General features: G+C 31.1%; 1 protein-coding gene and 1 long non-coding RNA gene across 2 annotated transcripts; both read left to right on the top strand.

Annotated features, from left to right (window-relative positions):
* Positions 1 to 1144: 1144 nt before the first annotated feature.
* On the top strand, positions 1145 to 3335 carry LOC134280996 (uncharacterized). Its single transcript, XR_009995004.1, has 3 exons — positions 1145 to 1224; positions 1790 to 1855; positions 3001 to 3335. It is a non-coding gene; the product is annotated as an uncharacterized LOC134280996 (long non-coding RNA).
* A 15039-nt stretch (positions 3336 to 18374) lies between these two features.
* LOC134280997 (microfibril-associated glycoprotein 4-like) lies at positions 18375 to 22525 on the top strand. The gene is made up of 5 exons (XM_062763451.1): positions 18375 to 18576; positions 19428 to 19573; positions 20381 to 20477; positions 20827 to 20994; positions 22263 to 22525. The coding sequence occupies exons 1-5, from the start codon at positions 18375 to 18377 to the stop codon at positions 22523 to 22525; spliced, it is 876 nt and encodes a 291-aa protein (XP_062619435.1).
* Positions 22526 to 23289: the final 764 nt, after the last annotated feature.

Here is a 23289-nt window from a genome sequence, read left to right as displayed (position 1 = left end):
AGAATCATATGTGGTCAATCATATGAGAATCATATGATTACACATATGTATATCATATGATCGTATTTACATATGATTCTCATATGAAAGGCCCTGCATATGAGAATCATATGTATATTTTGACAGTTTTCATATGAGAATCATATGAAACTGATCATATTAGAATCATATGAAACCATATTCACTAATTTGCCCTTGATATACTCAGGTAAAAATCATATGAATATTTTGACAGTGATCATATGAAAATCAAATGAAACAGTGATCATATGAGAATCATATGAAACTGTGTTCACTAGTTTGCCCTTGGTTTATGCAAGTAAAATTGCAATTTCAATAATATATTATTAATATTATCAATAGTAATTTAATTCAAAAGTATTTGTTAGCAATTACTTCTGTAAAGCTCTGCTCTACTCTGTTTAACACCCCCCCCCCCGCCCCTCTTTCCCTTAAAAAAAAACGTTCACAATTTTTTTTTTCTGTAATAATGTATTTCCCAGATAAAATTAATAAAGAATAAATTAAATTGCTTTTTATTTCAAATCTTTTGTGTTTGGTTTATAACTTGAATAAAATAAAAAAAAATCCGTATTTTTTTCCGGACCGGATTTGACTTTTATCGGATGGAAGTGTACGTCATGTCTGACCTCACTGCTGCAGCAGAAGTGTTGGGTGTTGGAAAAAGTAAGTTATCTCCTAACAATTTTTATAAAGATCTTTAATTCATATTGTTTAAATATCCTTTCCTTACGGTTACAGGTTCATATGAACTTATTTCTATCGAAATAGGCTAATCTCATCAATTGTAATTGTTGAATTAATGCATTACGCAAACCTACATAATGTTAGTAATCTGTAAGTATATTTTGGATAAATTAATTTGTTTCTCATTGGATGTAAACATTACAATTTACGTGTTAGGCTAAAGGCATTACTTTGATTTCTTTTTGTTTTGACTTTTGTTATGTACTGATTTGAAAGTGAAAGTAGAAACCCTGTATAGCAGTTGGCGTTTTGTATGTTGAGATCGTTATCAAGTCGACTCTTTCATCGACTTAATGACAAATTATTTTTTTTATGGCATATAGATGCATTCAACAACTTGAATTCAGTGTCACAGTGCTGCATTTTTATGAAGTCCACGAAGCCCAGAGCTGATAAGAATGGCGATTGATCCTAAAGCTGAATCTGACAGACGATTGCACCATCACAGTATTAAAGGTAAAAATATTGCAATAAAAAATGAAAGTGTACATCTGTAATGACTTCTTTATGACAAAATATGTCTTGATAATTTCTTGTTGTTCCTTTATAATTCTACATTGTTTGCACAGCTTCATCAAAAGTAAATTCAACTCAATAATATAAAAGTTTTATTCTACGTTATGAAACAATTTTAATTGTAAATGCATTTTTTTAAATATGGAAAGTATGAATAGAATTTTCTTGCTTTAAAAGCTATGAAACTATACAATTACTTCAGGGGATAAATTGAATTTTTGAATTTCAGCAAAAAATTAATAATAATAGTGGCAACTTTCAAGGTACAAATACATGTGCATGTGACTATGTGTTGAAGGTACATCAGATAGCTAATCCATTGAATATTTACATCTATGTATTCATTGACATTTATATTTTTTTCCAACACTAGAGAACATAGTTTCAGGTAATTTGTAGAATATTTAGGACAATTGAGAACCTACAAACTTGTACTCTCTCTTTTTGTAGTTTAAGTTTTAGTTATGCTTAGAAAATATCTACTGTGTGAAAATTTGTTTTACAGGTTCAATATACAGCCAGTCTTTCATAAGAAAAAATCCAAAGATCCAAGGCTTGCTTCAAAGTTAAGGTAACTACACACTGTTTAATAGACTTTGTTTTATTCTTCCCAACAAAGTGTGGGATATCCTTGAATCACAAAGTCTGTTTTTCTGCCTATTTGTGTCAGAATCTTCTTAATTTTTGGCAATTTGAATTAATATATACTATTTGAACATTCCATATTCAATTGTCAAATAAAAAAATGCTTTTTTAATGATTTTGATATGACGCATATCTTCCAAAAAAGTAATTGTCTTGCAAAATTCAATTCAATATTGTCAAAATAAAAAAAATGCTTTTTATAAGAGCAAGAGCCATCTTTTGCCTGAAATGGCCCTGTACTTATATCAATTAATTAACTATCACCTTCTTTCCATTTTCATATATCAAAATAAAGTAGACACTTGGTGCTTTCATGTTCTATAAAGAAATTTCATTTTGAGAATCCAAATATTTGAAAACAGGCTTTGAGAAATTGCAATGTTCTTGAAATTTGCAGAAAATATGCTTATTTGACTACCTTCAGCAAAGAATTAAAATATGAGCACAGCCCACGATCCAAAAACTAAAACATGTTTTTTGCTCTTCAGAAATAGGCCTTTCATTATGTATTGGCATATTTTGGATCAGAGGTTGTGCTGTATATGAAATATTGAAAAAAACGCTTCATTTTTAGGTCATTTTCAAAGGAATTTACAGGATATTAGGAAAATGACGCATTTAATGACGTCACAATGCATTGACTAGATGTGAAAATTACGTCACAATTAATAGATACGTGGTCACCAACAGTCCAAGTGATAGATACTGCATTTGCAACCTAAACTGAGCGGTTTTGAATTTTCAGAAATTCTCAGGGCCAAATAAAGCCCGAAGTGGCTCTACCTCTTTATTCTGAAGTATATCTTCTAACAGTGTAATTGTCTTGCAAATTACATAATAGGATTCCACAAAACACCTTGTATAACATATATAACATTGGTTTTATCTCGTATCAAATCTGTGTCGGTGAATTGGGAATACATTTGTTTACTGATGATAAGTTACTTTAATATAACTTGTAGAGAATTGGGAATACATTTGTTTGCTACTGATAAGTTACTTTAATATAACTTGTAGAATTTATTTTGTAATTTTAGAATCATTTTACTTTTATTTTTGAAATTTTTGCAGAGACCAGTCTGTGCCACAAAGAAATTGTTTAGGAAGGGGAGAACTGGAGGATTTGCATTTTTGGTACAGTTCAAAGAGATTTTCAAAATGGTCTGATCAGAGGGAGGACAACTGAAAATAATGGAGATACAGAAGGAAAAGGAACAAGGAAATATATGGAATGATTATGAAATGGGGAGGATGTACACAATTTTGTCTGAATTTGACCTGTAAAGATTTCCCATTCTTATATGTATGCTGGAATATCAAATAACTTGATTTTTCATAAATTTATAATAGAGAATACATGACAAATGTTATTGCTGATGTTTCAATTTTGCTGTGGACACTTTCATGTCATATGTTTTTTTTTTATACAAGTACATGACCTAATCATGTTATTCATCTGTACATGTAAGTATACATATTTAACTATTTAATCATTGAAAATCTTATAATTTGTACTCATTTTAGAATATGTTAAATACATGTATCGACAAATGCTACTGCCTTGTTTGTATATTCTCTTGTTTAGAATGTACACTGTAAAAAAATATGTTATTTCTATTGATGAAAATAATTTTATCAAAAAAGTTGTGTAAGCATTATTAGATATTTTAAAATATGTTTCAACGAAGATAGATCATTGTAATGTAATGAATTTTCATCTAAAGCAGAAATATCTGATTTTTAAATGTGTAAAAGAATGTGAAAAATATCGAAAGAGAATTCACATAAGTGTTTCATATGATTTACATATGATGCCCTTTTCATATGATTCTCATATGTAAATGGCTTGAAACACACATAAGTGTTTCATATGATTTACATATGATGCCCTTTTCATATGATTCTCATATGTGAATGGCTTGAAACATACTAAAATCATTCATATGAAAATCATATGTAGTTATTTTTCATATGATTCACATATGTGGATCATATGTAAATCATATGATTTGCTTCATATGATTCACAAATGATGCCCTTTTTCTATGATTCTCATATGAAACCAATCGTATGAGAATCATATGATATTCATATGAGAATCATATGTGGCTAAGTTGCCTGTGTATGATCTATCTTTATATCTTTTTAAACTTTTTTCTTAACTTTCCCATTAAAATCTAATTCTTTATTAAGATATTCACAAACTGACAAAAATGGTCAATTCACGTACTTTAAACAGACAAACAAACAAACACTTATCTCTCCTATCAGATGGTTAGTGAACCTAAATATATACAGTTTTTTTTCTTAGTCTCAATGTTCTCTTCCGTCTGAGCAATCTTACAGAGCTCCTTTTGATGTAGTAGAGTTCCAATGAATGCAATAGAATTCCTATTAATATAATAGAGTTCCTGATAATGTAATAAAGTTCCTGCTAATGTAAAAGAATATCTGTTAATGTAATATAGATTGTGTCAATGAAATGGAGTTTCTGTTAATGTAATAGAGTTCTTCTTTATTTAATAGAGTTCCTGTTAATGTTTTAAAGTTCCTGTTAATTTGATAATGTTTTTGTAAATGTGATAGAGTTCTTGTTAATGTAAGAGAGGTCCTGTCAATGTAATAGAATTCGTGTTTATATAATAAAGTTCCTGTTAATGTACAAGAGTAACTGTCCATGTTAATGTAATGGAGTCTTGTAAATGCAATACAGTTCCTCTAAATGTTATATAGTTCCTCTTTATGTAACAGAGTTCCTATTAATGTAATAGAGTTTCTGTTAACGTAAAATAGTTTCTGTTAATTTACTAGAGTTTCTGTTAAACTAATAGAATTTCGGTTTATGTAAAGAGTTCCAGTTTATGTAATACAGTTCATGTTTATGTACTTGAGTGAATTGAAACTATTATAACTGGAGCCCTATTGCATGTTTTCATTCGATCGATGAAATACCCCGCCTACTCCAAATGAGACACAAAACAACTCGGACAGGCACAACATTCCGGAATTAACATCCTTTAAGAGGGCTTTTTTATATGTCTTAAATAAACCAAAGCGCTGTTTTCAGTGTAAATTTTTGGAGGTAGCATACCACAAAAATAGCAAATTATTGGTTAGATGTAATATAATTAAGATTTTAGCTAATAAGATGAAGTTAGATGGGTCCAAAAAAGGGGCCAATGTACGAGGCTTAAGTGGAAACATTCTTTTCTATCAACAAATTAGTAAAATAGTTCTAAAACAGTATCAATTTCAAGGTAAAATCTACAATATTAAGTTTCTTTCACATGAGTCATATAAAAATTATTTATTCTATTCAGGTAAACTTATTCTAAAACGATGTCTTTCAAAGGTAAAATACCATGAGGTTTTGACAATTAAAAAGAAATTATTATATCAAGGTTCTTCCAGAAACGATGTAAATGATATTATGTATTCGCAGCTTGGTTAAGGTCTCCCATATAGGTTAATTGGTCTATGCAGAGCGTTAGAAAATTGATTATGACGTCACGGGAAAAAATTAAATAGCCATCTATTTGCTTAATTTGCGAATACTTATCTTATATCAATGTCATTTATTTGTTGCTATGTGGTCTTATTCAAATCTAATATCTACGAAAACTTAATACACTTGAGGAGGTTTGATTGATTTGCTTAATAAGATGTATTAGATCCTTTTGTGGGTGGTAATAAATAATTATTGAAATACGAGTGACTTAAACATGTTAAAGAAGTCTTTTTCAAACCCAACACTTAATTTTACACATAATTCTAAACATTGATATTTCTTAGATTCCTGCATTTGAATTACGTTAAATGGCCTAATATTATCTCATATTAATGATAACTCATAACACATCACCTCATGAGTAAACTTTTAGAGGTTTAGATCTGTAAAAGAAAGACATTTCCCTTCTGCGTTAGATAAGGCAGAAGGGAAAAACAATTATATAGATTACACGATCTGTATGTACTGGTCCAAACTGACAAAGCAGGTGATAAATTTGTCCTTGTTTGCAGGGTACATTATTGAATTGTGTTTGATACAATATGCTCTTGTTAGCAAATATAATTTATTATTACCTGCTAGGTGATATACTGACTGTTGTTCTTCAAAGTAATTGTGGAGGCATGCTTTGCACATTAAATTAACGACAGCTTTTTTCCGTTTTTTTTTTCACTCATCCACGGCACCTGTTGACACCTGATCACATCTTTGATTTTTTAAAGGTTCGTGCTTGCTTAGCTCCTTAATTGTATAGTTTGCTGAAACTGAATGCTTGTATACTGTTCGTCATCACTTTATACGAGGGGCATTTCAAAAGTCCTGAGAACTGTTTAATAAAAAAATAATCGTTTTACGGAAATTATTGAGTTTGATATCATTGGTAAGATCAGAAAAATATACACATACTGTGACGTCACTTTATAATTTTTATGACGTAATATCTCCGAAATAACGTCAGAATATGGAATGTTTAGCATACAAAAAATCGCGTTCTTATCCACATGAGACATGAGACGATTTTAAAAGTGCTGCCAATGGCTTATTTGAAAAAAAAAATACTTCAAAGAAAATTTTCATTTGCAAAGAAGTAGAGTAGGACTATGGTACTCTTTATCAACAATTCTATATTTCATTGTTTGGTTTGATTACTGACACGGTTTATGTCTGGTTATGCTATCGACATTCATTTAAGATTTTAAGTTACATGATACGACTTGTATTTTCGGTCTTTTATATAGTGTTCCATTGTATGAAATAAAACATGTTCTGTATAAAACTGAAGTATATTAATGCACTTTTCAACAAATATAGTTTGAGTAACAGTACTCTTACCGTTTACAAATAAAATGTACAAAAGTCTTGCCCTGACTTGTTTCAGTGCGTATTTTTTTCTTATTAATTCAACTTTGGCGCCCCAAAAATCACTACTGCTTTAGACTTTTGACTCCCAAAAAGGTTTATGTTACACAGACATGTATATTCTTATTTAATTTCCAGGAATTATATTCTGTGAATATGTGGAGGTAAGGTGGGGTTACAACTGCGCCCCTGCCATTTAAATTTTACGAGAAAAAATGGGACACACTAGACTTAAGTACTATTCCACGTAAGAATCAGGCAAGGGGCGGCACATGAGGTGTCTCAGATTTTTTTTAAACTTTGCATGCTGGTAGAGTATACTTAGTGACTTCCTAAAATAAATTTATTTTTTATCAAATCAGCGTCTGGTTTCCATGGCAACAGAAATACTCTTTTCGGCCTATCATGACTGAAATTCCCTTAAAAAATATGCAAAATTGCCAATTTTCAAGTTTGAATTAAAACAAGATAGGAAAAGGTATCACAATTACGTTTATTTCTCATTAAAATACAGCTCAACTAGTAACTTGTCATAAATAATTATAATGTAATTATGTCCAGTAAGGTGTTCTAATTTTAGACAGAAAAGGGGAGATAATGCTTAAATGCAAAAACATGAAAATATTGATTTTAAGGTGATTTTAGGCTATTAAAAAATATAAAAACCCAACAGCCAAATCAAAAGATTATGTTTTTTTCCAAATACACCATACCCTGTGGCTTACAAAAGTATAAAAACATTTTTGTGCAAATTATATTAAATATCCGAAATTATAGATGATTTTCATACAAAAAAGAGAAATTTCACTATTTTTGTCAAAGTCCAGTATATGCCATAGATATATATATCTGAAATTAATATTACATTTCTAAACAATTTCTTATTATTTTCAACTCAAAATACAACAACACAAGTGCCTTTTTGCAATTTAACAAAGCATTTCCATGAACAGTGAAACTTTCTAATTTTGAACTGAAAAGGGGAGATAATCCAAAATATGCAAAATCATGAAAATATCAATTTTAGGAGATTTTCAGCCATCAAAATATAAAAAAAAACACTCAACTTAAAAGACTGTACTATTTCAACAGACATCATACCTTGAAGCTTATAAAAATATAAAAACATTTTTGCTCAAATAATCATGAACATCTGAAAATTATGGATGAGTTTCGAACAAAAAAGAAAAATTTTTACTACTATTTTTGTCGAAGTCCATATGCCATAGAAATACAGGATATACAACTGCAATGAATACAAATCTAAAAAATTTTCTTTTTATTTTAACTAAAAATACAACAACACAGGTACCTTTTTTCAAAAATAAATATTGTCATACTCATGCCCTGTAAAATCTCTCTAATTTTATACTGGCAAAGGGGAGATAATCCAAATATGCAAAAAACAAAAATATAGATTTTAGAGGATTTTCACTTTTTCAAAAATATAAAAATCAAACAGCCAACAGAAAAAGCTGCATTTTTTCAAAAGACATCATACTCTATGGTATATGAAATTAAAACATTTTTGTGTAAATTATTGCATGTATTGGGGGGATGATTTTTAACAAAAATGAGCGATTTTACTTTTCTATGTCAACGTCCAGTATACGCCATAGATGCCTGCATGTAAAATGAATTTTACAGTTCAAAACAATTGTTTCAAATTTTCAAGTTCAAATACAACACAATTCTATGCTTTTTTCCAGTAAATCAATGTAATAATTTTTATGTCTGCCCACTAAGATGCTCTAATTTAACTGAAAAGGGGAGATAATCCAAAAGTGTTAAAACCTGAAAATATCAAATATCTGAGGCTGTTTTTGAGGTCAGAGAATATTGTATTCTTCAATTAGAAAAATCATTAAAGTGACTAAGAAAATTTTCCTAAATTGTATAATATACAACATGATTTTTATTTACACACTGATATATATTTTATGTTGTCCTTTTTGTACATGTAATACATTTCAATCATAACTAGTACATGTAAATATATTCATGATCTGAGCAACATTTTTCACACATCACACATGTTTGCCCTTCAGGTTGATCATATATTCAAATGACTTTCAAAAAATTTCAACAAAGTTGAATTCATGAAAAATAAATCTTTTCATTAAAACCTCACTACTGGGAAATATGTAAAACAGAATATCAGAATTCAACACAGTTTTTCTTTTGAAATCAACAACTACCATTTGTTTAGTAGTCTCTAATAGTCTTATTCCGAGACATAAAACTGTAATCTTTAGTGCTTATAAACGCATGGAAGTCGAAGATGAAAGTCACTGCCTGATAAATTTTATCCGAAGTGTTGAACTGGTCTTCTGAACTCCAGTCTTTGTTTATTTGATGATGCCATTTCCAGAGATTTCTGAAATAATAAGGTTATCAATTATCACCAAACAATTGATATTTATTGTATAAAAGGTTTATCAAAATTGAAGTTTAGGAGTCGGTATTGAGTATTCATTTATTATGGGACTAATATTTATCTTGCATTTGCTTTATTACATTTGAATAAGTTATATAAGAATAATGAAATTTTATTTTAAATAGAAATTATGAAACGTGTACAATTTATTGGGTCACAACAAATATACATTCAAACAAACATGTAAATGGACTTGCATGACCAAGTCAAAGACTCAAAGTCATGGCAAAAAACATGATAAAAAATATTTATGCTCTCAACAATATGAAATTATGAATCTGCAAATAAACTTTCATAAAAATATCATGAATATTTTCTGTGAAACTGGGCTAAACACAAATCACAAATCTAAGGAATGTGATTGTGAAGTCAAGGTCAATGTTGATGCAGTTGAATGGCTTCTTAATGTACAAATGCCACATGTAGTTGTACTGTTTGTGTAAAATATCATACAAAACAGAGAATATTATTTTAGCATCTTTGATGTAGGCAATCGATGCCATAAATGACAAACACAGTTCACTGACATTGCACCATTTTTTTTTTTTTTTTTTATTTTTTGATATGTTCTGCTTTTTTTTTTGGGGGGAGAAAAAAAATAAACTCAGAAATCCTTTTAAATGTCAATTGTGTGTGTATGTCAGTGTTAAAAGGTAAGGGATGGGTGGTTGAAATATTCTTCTTCTAATCTCAAATTGTCCACTCAAATACATGTACTACATTTCTCCAACTGTACAACATGGGTGTGTGTGTCACTATGTATGGGATGGGGGAGGGGGCTGGACATTCAATAAACATTTCATTTATATGTAGTAAAAACAAAGGGGGAGCCCCCCATCAATACTAAGTCAGTAAGTTCCTGCAGTTAATAAATCACATAAATGAATAGTGCAAAGTGCAAACATGTGTTGCTTAATTTTAAATACATCAATTTAAGCATACATGCATATCTCTACATACGACACAGACTGATCCTTACCATTGAAATGTTTCGTCATCTTCCAGTTCAAGACTGTGAGATAAAACTCTTCTGTTTCAGTCACTTGGCATAACATTGCTTGCATATGCCTGGAATTTTCAAGACATTAAATAAAAAAAAAATATGTTCCTTTTAACATGTCTATAAAATCATATATTATGCTACGTCACTTTTTTTTAATACAGATTTGAAGTGAACACAATAATGTCTTAATGGACTGCATCATCAAATACTTGAGAAATTACCCTCAAACACCTTTAATCTGGCCAGAGTTTACAACAATTGTATATAACAGAACATAGGTATCATCCCTTTATGTCCGTTCGCATCATCTACCTGTTCGCACGAGTCCGTTTGTGCAGGGTTTGTTCGTGTTCGTCCTTATGTCCTGTTCGCCATAGATCCTGATCGCTCTATTGTAAATATTTACTCCTGTCATTATCCCGGATTTCTAGTCATTTTTGTTTTTTAAAAGATAATCTAGTTTTTCTCCCATCTGTACTTATTGACTTTATTTCTGATTTTAATATTATTTAAAGACTGATTTGGTTAAATTGCTGTTAATTTTGTTATTACTGTAAGAGAACTTCTTCTTTGTTAGTTTTTAAGGGTTCATATTAGCATGTATGTTTTGAAATAATTAAGGAAATTGAGAGTGACGTTAACCATGAAACCGTTGAGCATGTTGACAATACATATAGTTTTAAGAATCTTTTAATATTAAATATACCTTATTGAACATAAATTCAAAATAATGTTTATCACATCGATTACTAAAAATATTTTTTTTTAAATTCTGAAAATAGATTATAATTTAAACCAAAATTCAAAAAAATCAAAGGAAATTATGAGTATTATCCAACTAACATATGCGCAAATGGAGCAAGTGTTAAAAAAAATTTTTTAGAGTGAGCAGACTCAAGGCGAACCACAATAAGAGCAAACGGCATCAAGGGCGAATGTATACATGTACTATGCTTATGTTTCAAATCCAAATGAACTGGTCAGCCCCCCCCCCCAAATATACTTTTAAATTACTGTTTAAAGTGTAATCAATAAACAATTTTTTTTAAAAGTCAATTTTGTATAAAAATTAATCTAACCTCTTTCAAAACTACATTGCTCTCACCTTCCAAGTTGAGTAAGTGCCTAAGCGGTGTGGACGGTCTCTCCGTGGGCTTACTTTTGCTTTCAGCTGAAGGGCCTTGTCGTTGAACTTCTGAAATTGTTCTTACTTCATACTGATATCGGCAGTATGAAAAAATTGTCATCACCTTGATCAATACGAGTATAGTAATTCCATAGACATGTTATACACAAGTTGCTGCTACAGCTCACCGTCACCGTATCTCTCATCAGATTTTCACTTCGTTTACTAGTGCTTGCATCCATAGTTCTGTTCTTGTGAAGTCCTTTTATGCAATTTATGTCAGTTCACCCAGAGATTTGCAATAAATAATGCACATTGCTCCAATACAATTTTGCAAAGCGATCTGCCATGGAGGCTGCCATTTTTATTTTACTAGCGCCACCTATGAAAACTGCCCAAGGGAGATAATTTTTACAAAGAATTGTAGCAAATTGCACTATTTGATTACCCTTTAACTTTGCAATCATTCATTTGCACAAAAATATTAAAGTATATTTTATTTCTACTTTCCATCATTATTGTATTCATGTATTTAGTTTTTTTCCAAATACTGTTGGGTTTTAAGGAAATTATTTCATGAAATATACACTATTTACATACAATGTATACAGAACACCCCCCTTTACAAATTTATCCCCAGCTGGATGATGAATGAAGAATTACAGCAAAATCATTACTTATCATTCATTTTAGACCCAAATGAATACATTAAAATCAGATTTAATGAATTCGCAGATTTTCACTGTACCGGCTTATTAGTACTATCTGCCTGATTCTTACGTGGAACAGTACTTAACTTCTCTTGAGCCTTCATCGATCCATCAAATCTGGTAAAAATACCTGACGAATTCATGCCATTAAATTTATGTAACACGGCTGTCTATTTTTCTTTTTGTCAACTTTGCCTTTTTCTCACAGTTAGAATGCAATTATTGTTTAATTTAATATTTTGAGCGAGATTTTATAAAAACATGTGATGTTTGACAATCGCTTAAACCATTTCAGAACAAGAATATCTGCGAAAAAGAACTCCATATGATATATTGTAGTCTATGTAATCATTCTACCAACTGGCGTTTGCGGTCGATAGCTTGCGCCAGAGTAATGAGCAAAAGTTGTTTTTAAATTTTAACTTGATGAAATTGTGTCTTTTGTTTCGTCATTTTTATGGCCAGTATTGTAAGTATGTGTATGAATGACGTCATTTTCGGAGATATTACGTCATATATCAGTTGATGCAAAACGCAAGAGCATGCTCTACGTACAAACAATTTCTCAAACGATGTTAGTCGCCCGCGTGGCGCAGTGGTTAGAGCGTCTGCTCTAGACTCGCGAAGTAAGGAGTCAATCCTTACGTCGCGGGTTGGAATTCCACTGTGGGACGTGGAGACCGGTCCTTCGGATGAGACCGTATAAACCGAGGCCCCGTGTCGCAGTAGGTGCTGGCACGAAAAAGATCCCTCACTGCTCAAAGGCCCTGAGTGCCGAGCATAGGACAAAATTTGTAGCCCTCCACCGGCAAGTGGTGGCGTCTCCATATGAGTGAAAAATTCTCGAGAGGGACGTTAAACATCATAAATCAATCAATCAATCAATCAAACGATGTAAATTATAGAATCACAAGTTGATCAAAAAACATTTAAATAGTCTGGTTTCAAGTCATCATTTCGTACGTTCTATAGTTTATACATGTTATTGTCAGCAAATACAATTATATTTGAGATAAATACCGATTCGTTTTTATACGTATTCTTAGTCTATAATTTAAAGTGAATTGAGGACAGATTTCCCATTATTTCCCGATCATGACAAGGAGTACACAACATGTGTTATAATTCGGAACGTGATACTCCTCCATGGCATCTGATCCAACCTCCTATGTTTTGGTGGTCCGTGTTTGCTCTGATCCTATTTTGTATTCTAATTTTTTATAAATAATCCAGGCAGCTCTTTATACGAGGGTTGTCCGTAAAGTTCGTGGACAACATTGATAAATACTGATGAACGTTGACAAAATGTATTAAACTATTATTTTCATTAAATTCATGTTTCATTTTATAAATATGCAAGTTGTCAACAAAATCAAAGCACAAATAGTTATATTTTTATAAGATACAGAAAAGACACACACTCATACCCGGCGCACTAAAACGAAAATTGTTGACGTTACCCGACGTCAAAAGCTAATTACGAGCACATGTAACAAAATAGTCACCGTTTTACTCAATACATTTCTTATATCGTTTTAACCAGTAATAAAAATTTGCAGATAATTTTCAGGTTTCATACGTAAAATATTATTTAACAATGCCTGTCTTATATCCTGAAATCATCCAACCTCTTTCCGTGTAAAGACGATTTATTTACAGAAAATACGGCATGATTACGTTACGAATTCATTTTTTACAGCACTTCAATTTCGGAATGATGGTTTTCCTTCAAGCATGTCATCCTGTAAACTGTTCATTCCGTCCGAAAATATTATATGCCACTTTAATACTAATAAACGGCTTCTTTTTCTAATGTTTTCCCGACTGTTAACAGAACGCGTTTGTCTCTTTAGGTGTTTTTTCGATGTCTACGCAGAATTTTATTACTGCTTACTGCTCCACCTATTCCGAAAACGTCCCTTTTTTGAACAATTCCAACTCTGTCTTAATATGTTCCAACTTTGATTGCTCAGCCATTTTGAAACTTTGAACGTTCAAATTTTGCAGGTTTGACGTGATAACTTATTTCAACCTCATAATGAAGAATTCTTCCAGATTTCCTCAGAATTTTATAAAATACAAATGAAATTTATAAAGTGATAGATAATTTCTTAATGAAAATTTTGTGGTGCTCCGGGTCTCCATTCCAAGTCTAATTATGTAGCCATAATTGTAATTAAATATTTGAAATTGAATAAAATTTTTACATTTTTCAATTAATATTTAGTAAAGGATTAGAAATATGCCAATAATAAATATCAATGACACAACTTTTATTAAATTTTTAGCTTGTCTACGAACTTTACGGACAACCCTCGTACACATATGACATCATTGGATAGGAAGAATTCCTCAATCATTTCTATATATACCGTGTAAAATCTCTGATTGAGAAGCTGCAGTTCTCTCTTTTTTGGTTATTTTTCCATCTGATTTTTAAGAATAATGTTTTCCATTCTGTTATTGTTTTTTATGTCAGTATTACAGGTCAGGATGGGTTCTCTGCTAACCTGTAGTAAAACTCTGTGACTTTGATGAACGAGAAACCTGGCATCCATGTTTTCCGACAAATTATGAACCAAAAGACCTTCCTCCGTTTAGCCTTCGACAAGGATGTCTAGGTAGCTGTGGACTGTGTTAGTTCTGCGAACAGAATTGAAACATGGCATTTACAGAAACGATTACTGTAAACAAATTATTATACGCGTCATTTTTTTATTCGTGACTGGCCGCTGGAGAACTAATCCGCGACGATTTATTTCCGCGAACAAGTGGTCATATTTTTTTTTTAATTTCCACAAGTATTTTATTTTTTGCATCAAAATTTCATATCCGCTCATAAACTAGGTAAAATGCTACCGTGAGTACTGCTTATGTATTATTTAAGACATTCTGTGGATTGCGTCTATTTTAAAAAATCTTATATCCGCAACCAAAGTAGGTAAAATGTTTCCATGAGTATACTTCTTACGCATTATTCACGGCTCTCGAATGAAAATCGGTAAACAAATAATAAAGATTTAAGTTGGTTTAAGACTCTCAAGTGTAGAAGTACCTCGTGTTTATTGGGTAATTGATGCTTTACAAGATCTACATAGCCAAAGGGCAATTATTATAAATGGTTGGGACGGAGCAGGACTGGGCCATAATTAGTCGTAATTAACCAGGCTATCTCTAACTCGTCTGTGACAATAAATGAACAATGATAACACAAGCTGAAATATTTATTGACATTTTAATTGTTTTAGACAAATATTTTTAGATTTTCCATTCGTTTATATATATTTTTCTGAATGTTTGTAATAAAACTTCAACTCTTTCTAGAACACTAAAATTCTTCCGTGATCACTTATTGAACCGTCGGGATCGGTACACAAATAAGGGCAAATAACTCTAATCATAACATGGGAAAATGAACAACTGGTTCGCGACGATCAATATCCGCGAGCAGAGGTTACTCGCGGAACTCGCGGATATTTATCGCACGCGTTTAATACTTGGTTTACAGTATCTCCTCTCAACGGCAGACGTTAGAATTATCCAAAAGTGAAGTTAGTTCTTTAAGGCTGTAGATTATCTTAGCATAGAAAAACAAAGAAACATTACAAAGAAAGATTAATTTTCTAACTGAGGGGTGGACAAAAGAAAACAGGAATTATCAAAGAAAGAATCAGGAAATTGTTAGAAAAAAAAGTCTTATCGAAACATTGCTGAAGTTTACAAGAAACAAAAAACTAAATAAGTAATGTGTTGTCATTCATACGTAGAGCATGCTCTTGCGTATCGAATCAACTGAGATATAAATACTCAGTATGCAGGTGATGAAGGTATATTGCTGCATAAGTAAGGGAAGTTGACGATAGAAAAGTTAAAGTCATCACGTTTATCATATAGCTTGGTTGTTAGATTACCATTAGTGTCTTTTTCAAGTAAAATATCCAAGTATGAAGCAGAAGTGTCGGACTCTGTGGTATCTTTTATCTCAAGCTCACCAGGATAAATCGTGTCGACGTAGGAATGGAAATTATCATTATTAATTGACAATACGTCGTCGATATATCTAAATGTCGAGTTGAAGGCCACAGCAAGTGTTTTCTTCTTTTCACGCAAAAGATTTTGCATAAATTCTGCTTCATATGAAATTAAAAATAAGTCTGCTAATAACGGGGCGCAATTTGTACCCATGGGAATTCCAATAGATTGTTGGAATACCTGGTCTCCAAAAACCACATAGATATTGTCAATCAGAAACTCAATAATAATAAATTTCTAGAATATAAAGAAAATGTTAACCTGTGACGTACAAATTCTACCCTTCTGAAACCATCCTTATTATTCTATACTAATATTTTTCAATTCAAATACCATTTTTTGTGCAACTTTGAATAGAAATGTAAACACTACATATTGTATTCATTTAAAGAAGACTCTAGTTGTTATTTTAGTAGTTTTTGACAAAAGTTTTTTCGTGTCATCTGTCCCTAAAGTCGAAATGTTAAGATAAGATTCAAGATGTGCTCGGTGCTTTCTACGAGCTTCTATAATGTGCTCGGTTCTGTCTACATTCTTCCAAGATGTGCTTGGTGCTGTCTACGAGCTTCTATGATGTGCTCGATTCTGTCTACATTCTTCCAAGATGTGCTCGGTGCTGTCTACATTCTTCCAAAATGTGTTCTGTGCTGTCTACGAGCTTCTATGACGTGCTCGATTCTGTCTACATTCTTCCAAGATGTGCTCAGTGCTGTCTACGAGCTTCTATGATTTGCTCGGTTTTGTCTACATTCTTCCGAGATGTTCTAGGTCCTGTATACGTCCTAATTCCTGCTTTTTACTGCTTTTGTACATAAAAAATCAAAATCAATTCATGAATTTAAAAAAAAAAAAAAACATTTAAAAAGCTACACCTTTAGGGACTTTTATGCTTTATTTTAATTACATTACGTTCCATGTATCCATGTATATTTGTATATATTATATGTTAATATATTTTTATACAGACCTTCTACAACGCCATTGAATATATTGATGTAAAATAGGCGTTTGATTAAAAAAAACAGATTCAGTTTCAGTTTATATGATGTGCTCGGTGCTGTCAAAGTTCCTCTTATATCTTTTCCTTGTGGTCCTTTGAAATTGATTGAAAAGTTAATAAAGCAATGATGATGCATTGTGTTATATGAACATTTGGAGGCTAATGTAAAAAGTTTGAATTAATCAGTATATTTTTTTTTTTTATAATTTCTGAGAATCATAGTAATGTCATCAGATAATTATTTCTTTGAGATTTTCTTTCGAAAGAGCTGATTTTTTTTAATTTCATTCAAGAAAATATATACCAGTATTATAAATCCTCATTTCAAAGATAACAAATGAAAAAAAAAAATCACAACATAAGAGGCATTAGCTTAGTAAAATATACAGCACACGTTTATTGTATATTTTAACGAGGCCGAGTCTAATTCGAGTGCGCATCACTTTGCGAGTGCACATCAGCTTTTTAATTTCAAGCAGTCATTAATTATTTTAATTTTAATACAGAATTAACATTATTTGTAACTCCTACTGATATGAAAATGTGTCTTTACGACAATTATTGGAAAAAGAACGTTGAAATGGCTCTAACAACGTCACCATAGATATGTTTTTTTACCGTAATATGGCAATTTTAGAGGTATTTTTCTTCGACCTAGAACCATCGAGATGGTGAACTTTTTTGAAATTTCACAATTTGGTGACTTTTTACATTTACTTTCATTTACTTGAATGAAAAAGAAATCCCTAGGGCAGAAGTACAAAAATATTGAAAAAAATTATTTTCCAACAAATTCCCATAGTGTCCAATAGTAAAGTTTGACAACATTTAAGATGGCCCACTAAGAAAACGGGGTGGTAAACATTTGATATTTTAATCCTAAAACAATAAATATAACAGTAAAAATTAATTATCAAAAAATTATCAAAATCCCTAGGGCGGAAATAATTAGACTCGGCCTCGTTAAAATGCAATTTCAAAATATACACTTATGAAAATTCATATTAAATTCAATAAAATCGATACATAAACAACTGTAAAATATAGAGTACGTAACAGTTAGCCAATCGCTTTTCAGGCATTGATTAAGGTACGACATATATATTTGGCTGTAGAAGGACCATTCGGCAGAATATCACAGATTCACAAGAACACAGCAGTCTTTTCTCTTAAGAAAGAAAAAATGGGCAGTCAGGCGGTTATCACTTTAATTGTAGGCTTCTTAGCTTTATCTAAAGCTACAATTTTTTCTCAGAAATATACCGCGAAAATGGAATTTAATGATAAGAAATCAAATTATGAACTTTTAGGGGAATACAATGTTCATTCGTTGACCGAGTGCGCTGCGTTGTGTCAAAGTGAGTGCGGCTTCTTTGGTTTCAGCTATCAAATGAAGAAATGCCGCACCCACAAGAAAAGTCTTACGTCTGAGCTGTCTGATGAGGCCGGTTGGAGATACTACTCAGTTGACGGTATGTATATTTTTAATTTTTTAAAATCTTTCTGTTTGCTTCTTTGTTGTTTTTAGATCCCTCTTGAAAAGACACGATTTTTTTTTCTTTTACACTTCGTTTTACCTAGTTTAAACAATTGTATTTTCAAAATAATTTATTCTAATGACATTCTCATCTCTTTGCTGATTTCTTTCCTTTATATATCTTTTTTTTTTATTTTGAATTATTTTTTAATTTGAGATTGATTGAATTATACTTAGTGATTTTCTCTATTTCCAATTTTCTCTTTTTTATATTCCTTAGCATGTAATGGAAAACATAAGATTTGTAACAATGATCAGTCCAAACCATTGGAAAAGTTTGGCTTTTTATAACTAAATAAACGAAAAAAAAACTCATTTTAAGTAGTATCTCAAGATTTCTATGTTAAAAACAGCTGTTCTGAAAGCTAAGATGTGAAGCCTGTACCACGGAGGATTAAACATTCCCTGTCGATCGATCAGACATTATACCATACATCAAAACGATATCATGAATTTACTTCAATTTTCAACATCTATTTCTGTGTCAAAATTGGTTGTCATCTTATCTACAATCAATTTCTCTTCCACATTTCTTTCAGTCAAACAGAGTATTGAAAATGATTTAAATACTTTTAGTCATGTCATCAATCGAAGATCTTTATTTATCAAAAAACAAGAATGATTTTTAATAACATGGAACAGTTTAACATAATACGCATTATACGCATTATACACGAAATTAACATTTTAGCATCAACAATTAACATATATATACCATGCAGGCATTATAGATTCTCTTACTTTTTGTACCTATACATTGTATGATTCTGGTATTTTTGTTTTAAGTTTTTACTAGCACGCCCAAAGATTGCAAGGATCTTCGAGAAAAAGGACAAACCATCACAGGGGTGTATGATATATACCCCTACCGTACACTAACAGTACCGGTCCGTGTTTTCTGCGATATGACCACAATGGGCGGGGGGTGGACGGTAGGTTGTTTAAATTAGAATTAAAAGTACTTAATATAATACACATTGTTTGGTGGTTTTAAGGATTGAAGGATTGTATTGTAGTTTATATCATAACATATGGATCCTATTAATGTTTGAAGCAATAAATTGAATTGTAATGAATTTTAATTTTCAAAGGCCATTCAGAAACGCGTAGACGGATCCGTGTAGTTTATATCATAACATATGGATCCTATTAATGTTTGAAGCAATAAATTGAATTGTAATGAATTTTAATTTGCAAAGGCCATTCAGAAACGCGTAGACGGATCCGTGTAGTTTATATCATAACATATGGATCCTATTAATGTTTGAAGCAATAAATTGAATTGTAATGAATTTTAATTTTCAAAGGCCATTCAGAAACGCGTAGACGGATCCGTGTAGTTTATATCATAACATATGGATCCTATTAATGTTTGAAGCAATAAATTGAATTGTAATGAATTTTAATTTGCAAAGGCCATTCAGAAACGCGTAGACGGATCCGTGTAGTTTATATCATAACATATGGATCCTATTAATGTTTGAAGCAATAAATTGAATTGTACTGAATTTTAATTTTCAAAGGCCATTCAGAAACGCGTAGACGGATCCGTGTAGTTTATATCATAACATATGGATCCTATTAATGTTTGAAGCAATAAATTGAATTGTAATGAATTTTAATTTGCAAAGGCCATTCAGAAACGCGTAGACGGATCCGTGTAGTTTATATCATAACATATGGATCCTATTAATGTTTGAAGCAATAAATTGAATTGTAATGAATTTTAATTTTCAAAGACCATTCAGAAACGCATTGATGGATCCGTGATCTTTGACAGGTTCTGGGCGGATTATAAAAATGGTTTTGGTTCACCAGAACAAGATGTCTGGATTGGTAAGTGTAAATTGATTTCAAATAAAAAACTTTTTATTCCTTCAAAGTTTGAAGATAAAAATATTCTTATTGCAGGTAAAAAAAAAAATTAAAGCGTAATAAAGATCTAAATTTACGACTAGGTAATGTGTATTCTACGATATTCAGACATCATGTTTAATTGATATCTAAAATATACAAAAGAAGAATATCATTTAGCGACATATTCTTAAGAGACCAAATTTAGAATTATTGTCTACAGCTATGGGAAATAATTTGATTTTTCATTACGGTAGATTCATATAGATTTTTTAAACATTAATTGTATTCGATGAACTTTTCAGATGATTTCAAATATATCTTAATACAGGAAATGACGTAATCCATCAATTAACAAAAGAAAAAACCTCATCCCTGTATGTGTCCATCACTCTCCAGAATGGTACAACGCTGTATGAAATGTACGACGGATTCTCCGTCTCCGACGAAGCTGGAAAATATCAACTCTTTCTTGCAGGACCTGACACGGGGACTTTAGGTAAGTGTACCAACGTTAAGCTCCTAAAATTAGGTCCAAATTACTCATATTATCATTATAATACTAATCTGTATTGAAATATTATTAAGTTGTTAAAAAAAAGAAAGATACTTTTTTTTATTCTGTATACGTTTTTGATTCCATACTTAAACATTTTAATATTTCAGAATATCATTTGCAGGTACAATTCACGAATTCAGCAGACATTGAATTGGATTTTTCCAAGAAGCTAGAATTTCAAATTATTTATTTTATGTACAAGGAAAATCATGTAACTATATTAATCAAACAAATCCAGTAATTACATTCACTCAATCATTGCTATTCAGCTTGGGTTTCCTGATAAATTTTAATAATTCACATTTTATCTACTACGGAGAAACAAGTTTACAGAGTTAAAATGATCTATTATGTCAACATTTTCACAAAAAAATATTGTTAAAAGAAAATTATTTGTTCGGAAGCATATTCAAATGAAGAAAAAAAACAACACCGCAACGTGTTTCTCATTTAGTATATCTTTTCTCTGTTAAAATTTAGTCTGATATTCAATAGTTCACATTTTAACTACTACGAAATAGGAAGTTTACAGAGCGTAAATAATCTTAAATGTCGAAACCTTTACAAAAATTTAATGATAGAAATGATCGGAGATTTTTTGAAAAAAAAAAATTAATAATCTACAATCAGAACACCTCAATGCGTTTCACATTTACATGTACATATGCTTTATTGAATGAAAACCTAATATTTGAAAACATTTACAGATACACCATATCTGATATCGTTCTTATAATGAATGAGTTATACGTATTGCATTTCATACATTTTGAGAAGCACGGTCTCTGACATGTATGAATATATAATTAATTCATGTTTTCTGATATTTCCAGTGACCTCCAAACATACAAACAAAAAAAAAAAATACCAGCTTTAAAGGTGTAACACTCCTGTGATTTTTTGTTACACTACAAAGGATGCAGTGTGAATTTCGCAGTGTTTTATTGACTTGTATTTTGTTATCTGATTTAAATTAGAAATTCATAATTATTATCTGTACTATATATTTTCTGTAATTCTGCAGGTGCAAGTATGATACACAGTGGGGATTCTAGGACTGAACTAAATAGATATTATCTCTCTTTCCATCACCTTAAGCTATCTATCTTAGAAGTACCTAAGTATTATTATTAACAATTTAACAATTATGAACAATTGAAGATATATAAATCCATTGTCTCTGTGATTCCTTTTGTTTAATATTACAGGGGACAGTATGTTAGACACTGGTTCTTCTTATGGTGATCTGTCCGGGATGTCCTTCTCCACTCCAGACAGAGATAACGACTTGTGGAGGGGTGGTAACTGTGCTGCTTCCAGTAACACTAGAGGTGGCTGGTGGTTCAACTACTGCCACTGGGCCTTCCTTAACGGCCTCTGGCCCCCGGCAGACTGGATAAGTCCCTGGTATCCCACAGTAGAGAGTGGGCCGTCAGTGAAGGGGACCACCATGATGATAAAACGTCACTAGGTAAACCTCATTAAATATTAATAATAAGTTGTTTTTTTTCTTTTCATATCACTGTGAAAATTTCAGTTATAAAAGTTTTTTAATAGAAAAAATATGCTATATTTTACATGTTTCTGTGAAGTATTTATTTAATTTTTTAACAGATGAGTGATCATTCATGGAGTATGCTACCTCAAGAGATAATTAAAATTAATTTTTATCCCTGAGTTATTTTTTTTATATTTAACATCAAGTAATAAACAGTAAAAGAAGGGGGTTGAACTGCTCTGTAAAGCTATACTGAATGTATTCAGTAAAAGATGTACTTTATATGTTTTGTAATAAATTTGAAATTAGAAATATTTCGTTCTTTTTTCCAAACACTGATAAATGGAGATAACTGGACGGAGAATTGGGATGATGATTGATTTATTGTTAAACCTGTTTCATTGAAAACTGTTTAATCCGACACACGCAATACTCTTTACTGTAATTTCAGCCATTTAATTTCATTTGTCATTTATACTTATCTCAATGATCTTTACACGCTGCAATACTACACCTTGTTTATTCCAACACAGCTGTTCCCCGTGCATATCGGATAAGACAAGTTTCATTGTAATAAGGATGTTTTTTAATAATCATAGGTTTATTTGATCGTCATGTTTTGTGGAAATACACCTAAGATTATACTTGTCTAAAAACATATCCTCATCTTTTTCCATGCATGCAGTATTTTGAATGTATGAGCATTTATTATCCATTAATCTACTTAAAACCGCTTA

Source organism: Saccostrea cucullata, unplaced genomic scaffold (genome assembly GCF_032062105.1).
Source record: "Saccostrea cucullata isolate Sc308-1 unplaced genomic scaffold, CSIRO_AGI_Scuc_v1 ctg9865, whole genome shotgun sequence".
Classification (NCBI taxonomy): Eukaryota; Metazoa; Mollusca; class Bivalvia; order Ostreida; family Ostreidae; genus Saccostrea; species Saccostrea cuccullata.
Note: the sequence above shows the minus strand (reverse complement) of the source record. Positions and strands in the feature narration are given on the sequence as shown.

Excerpts from the sequence above, each read along its gene's own strand:
- LOC134280997 (XM_062763451.1), top strand. The coding sequence starts at position 18,375 with ATGGAATTTAATGATAAGAAATCAAATTATGAACTTTTAGGGGAATAC. Across the intron at positions 18,577-19,427 it reads GAGATACTACTCAGTTGACG|TTTTTACTAGCACGCCCAAA; the intron begins GTATGTATATTT and ends TTTTGTTTTAAG. Across the intron at positions 20,995-22,262 it reads ACCTGACACGGGGACTTTAG|GGGACAGTATGTTAGACACT; the intron begins GTAAGTGTACCA and ends TTAATATTACAG.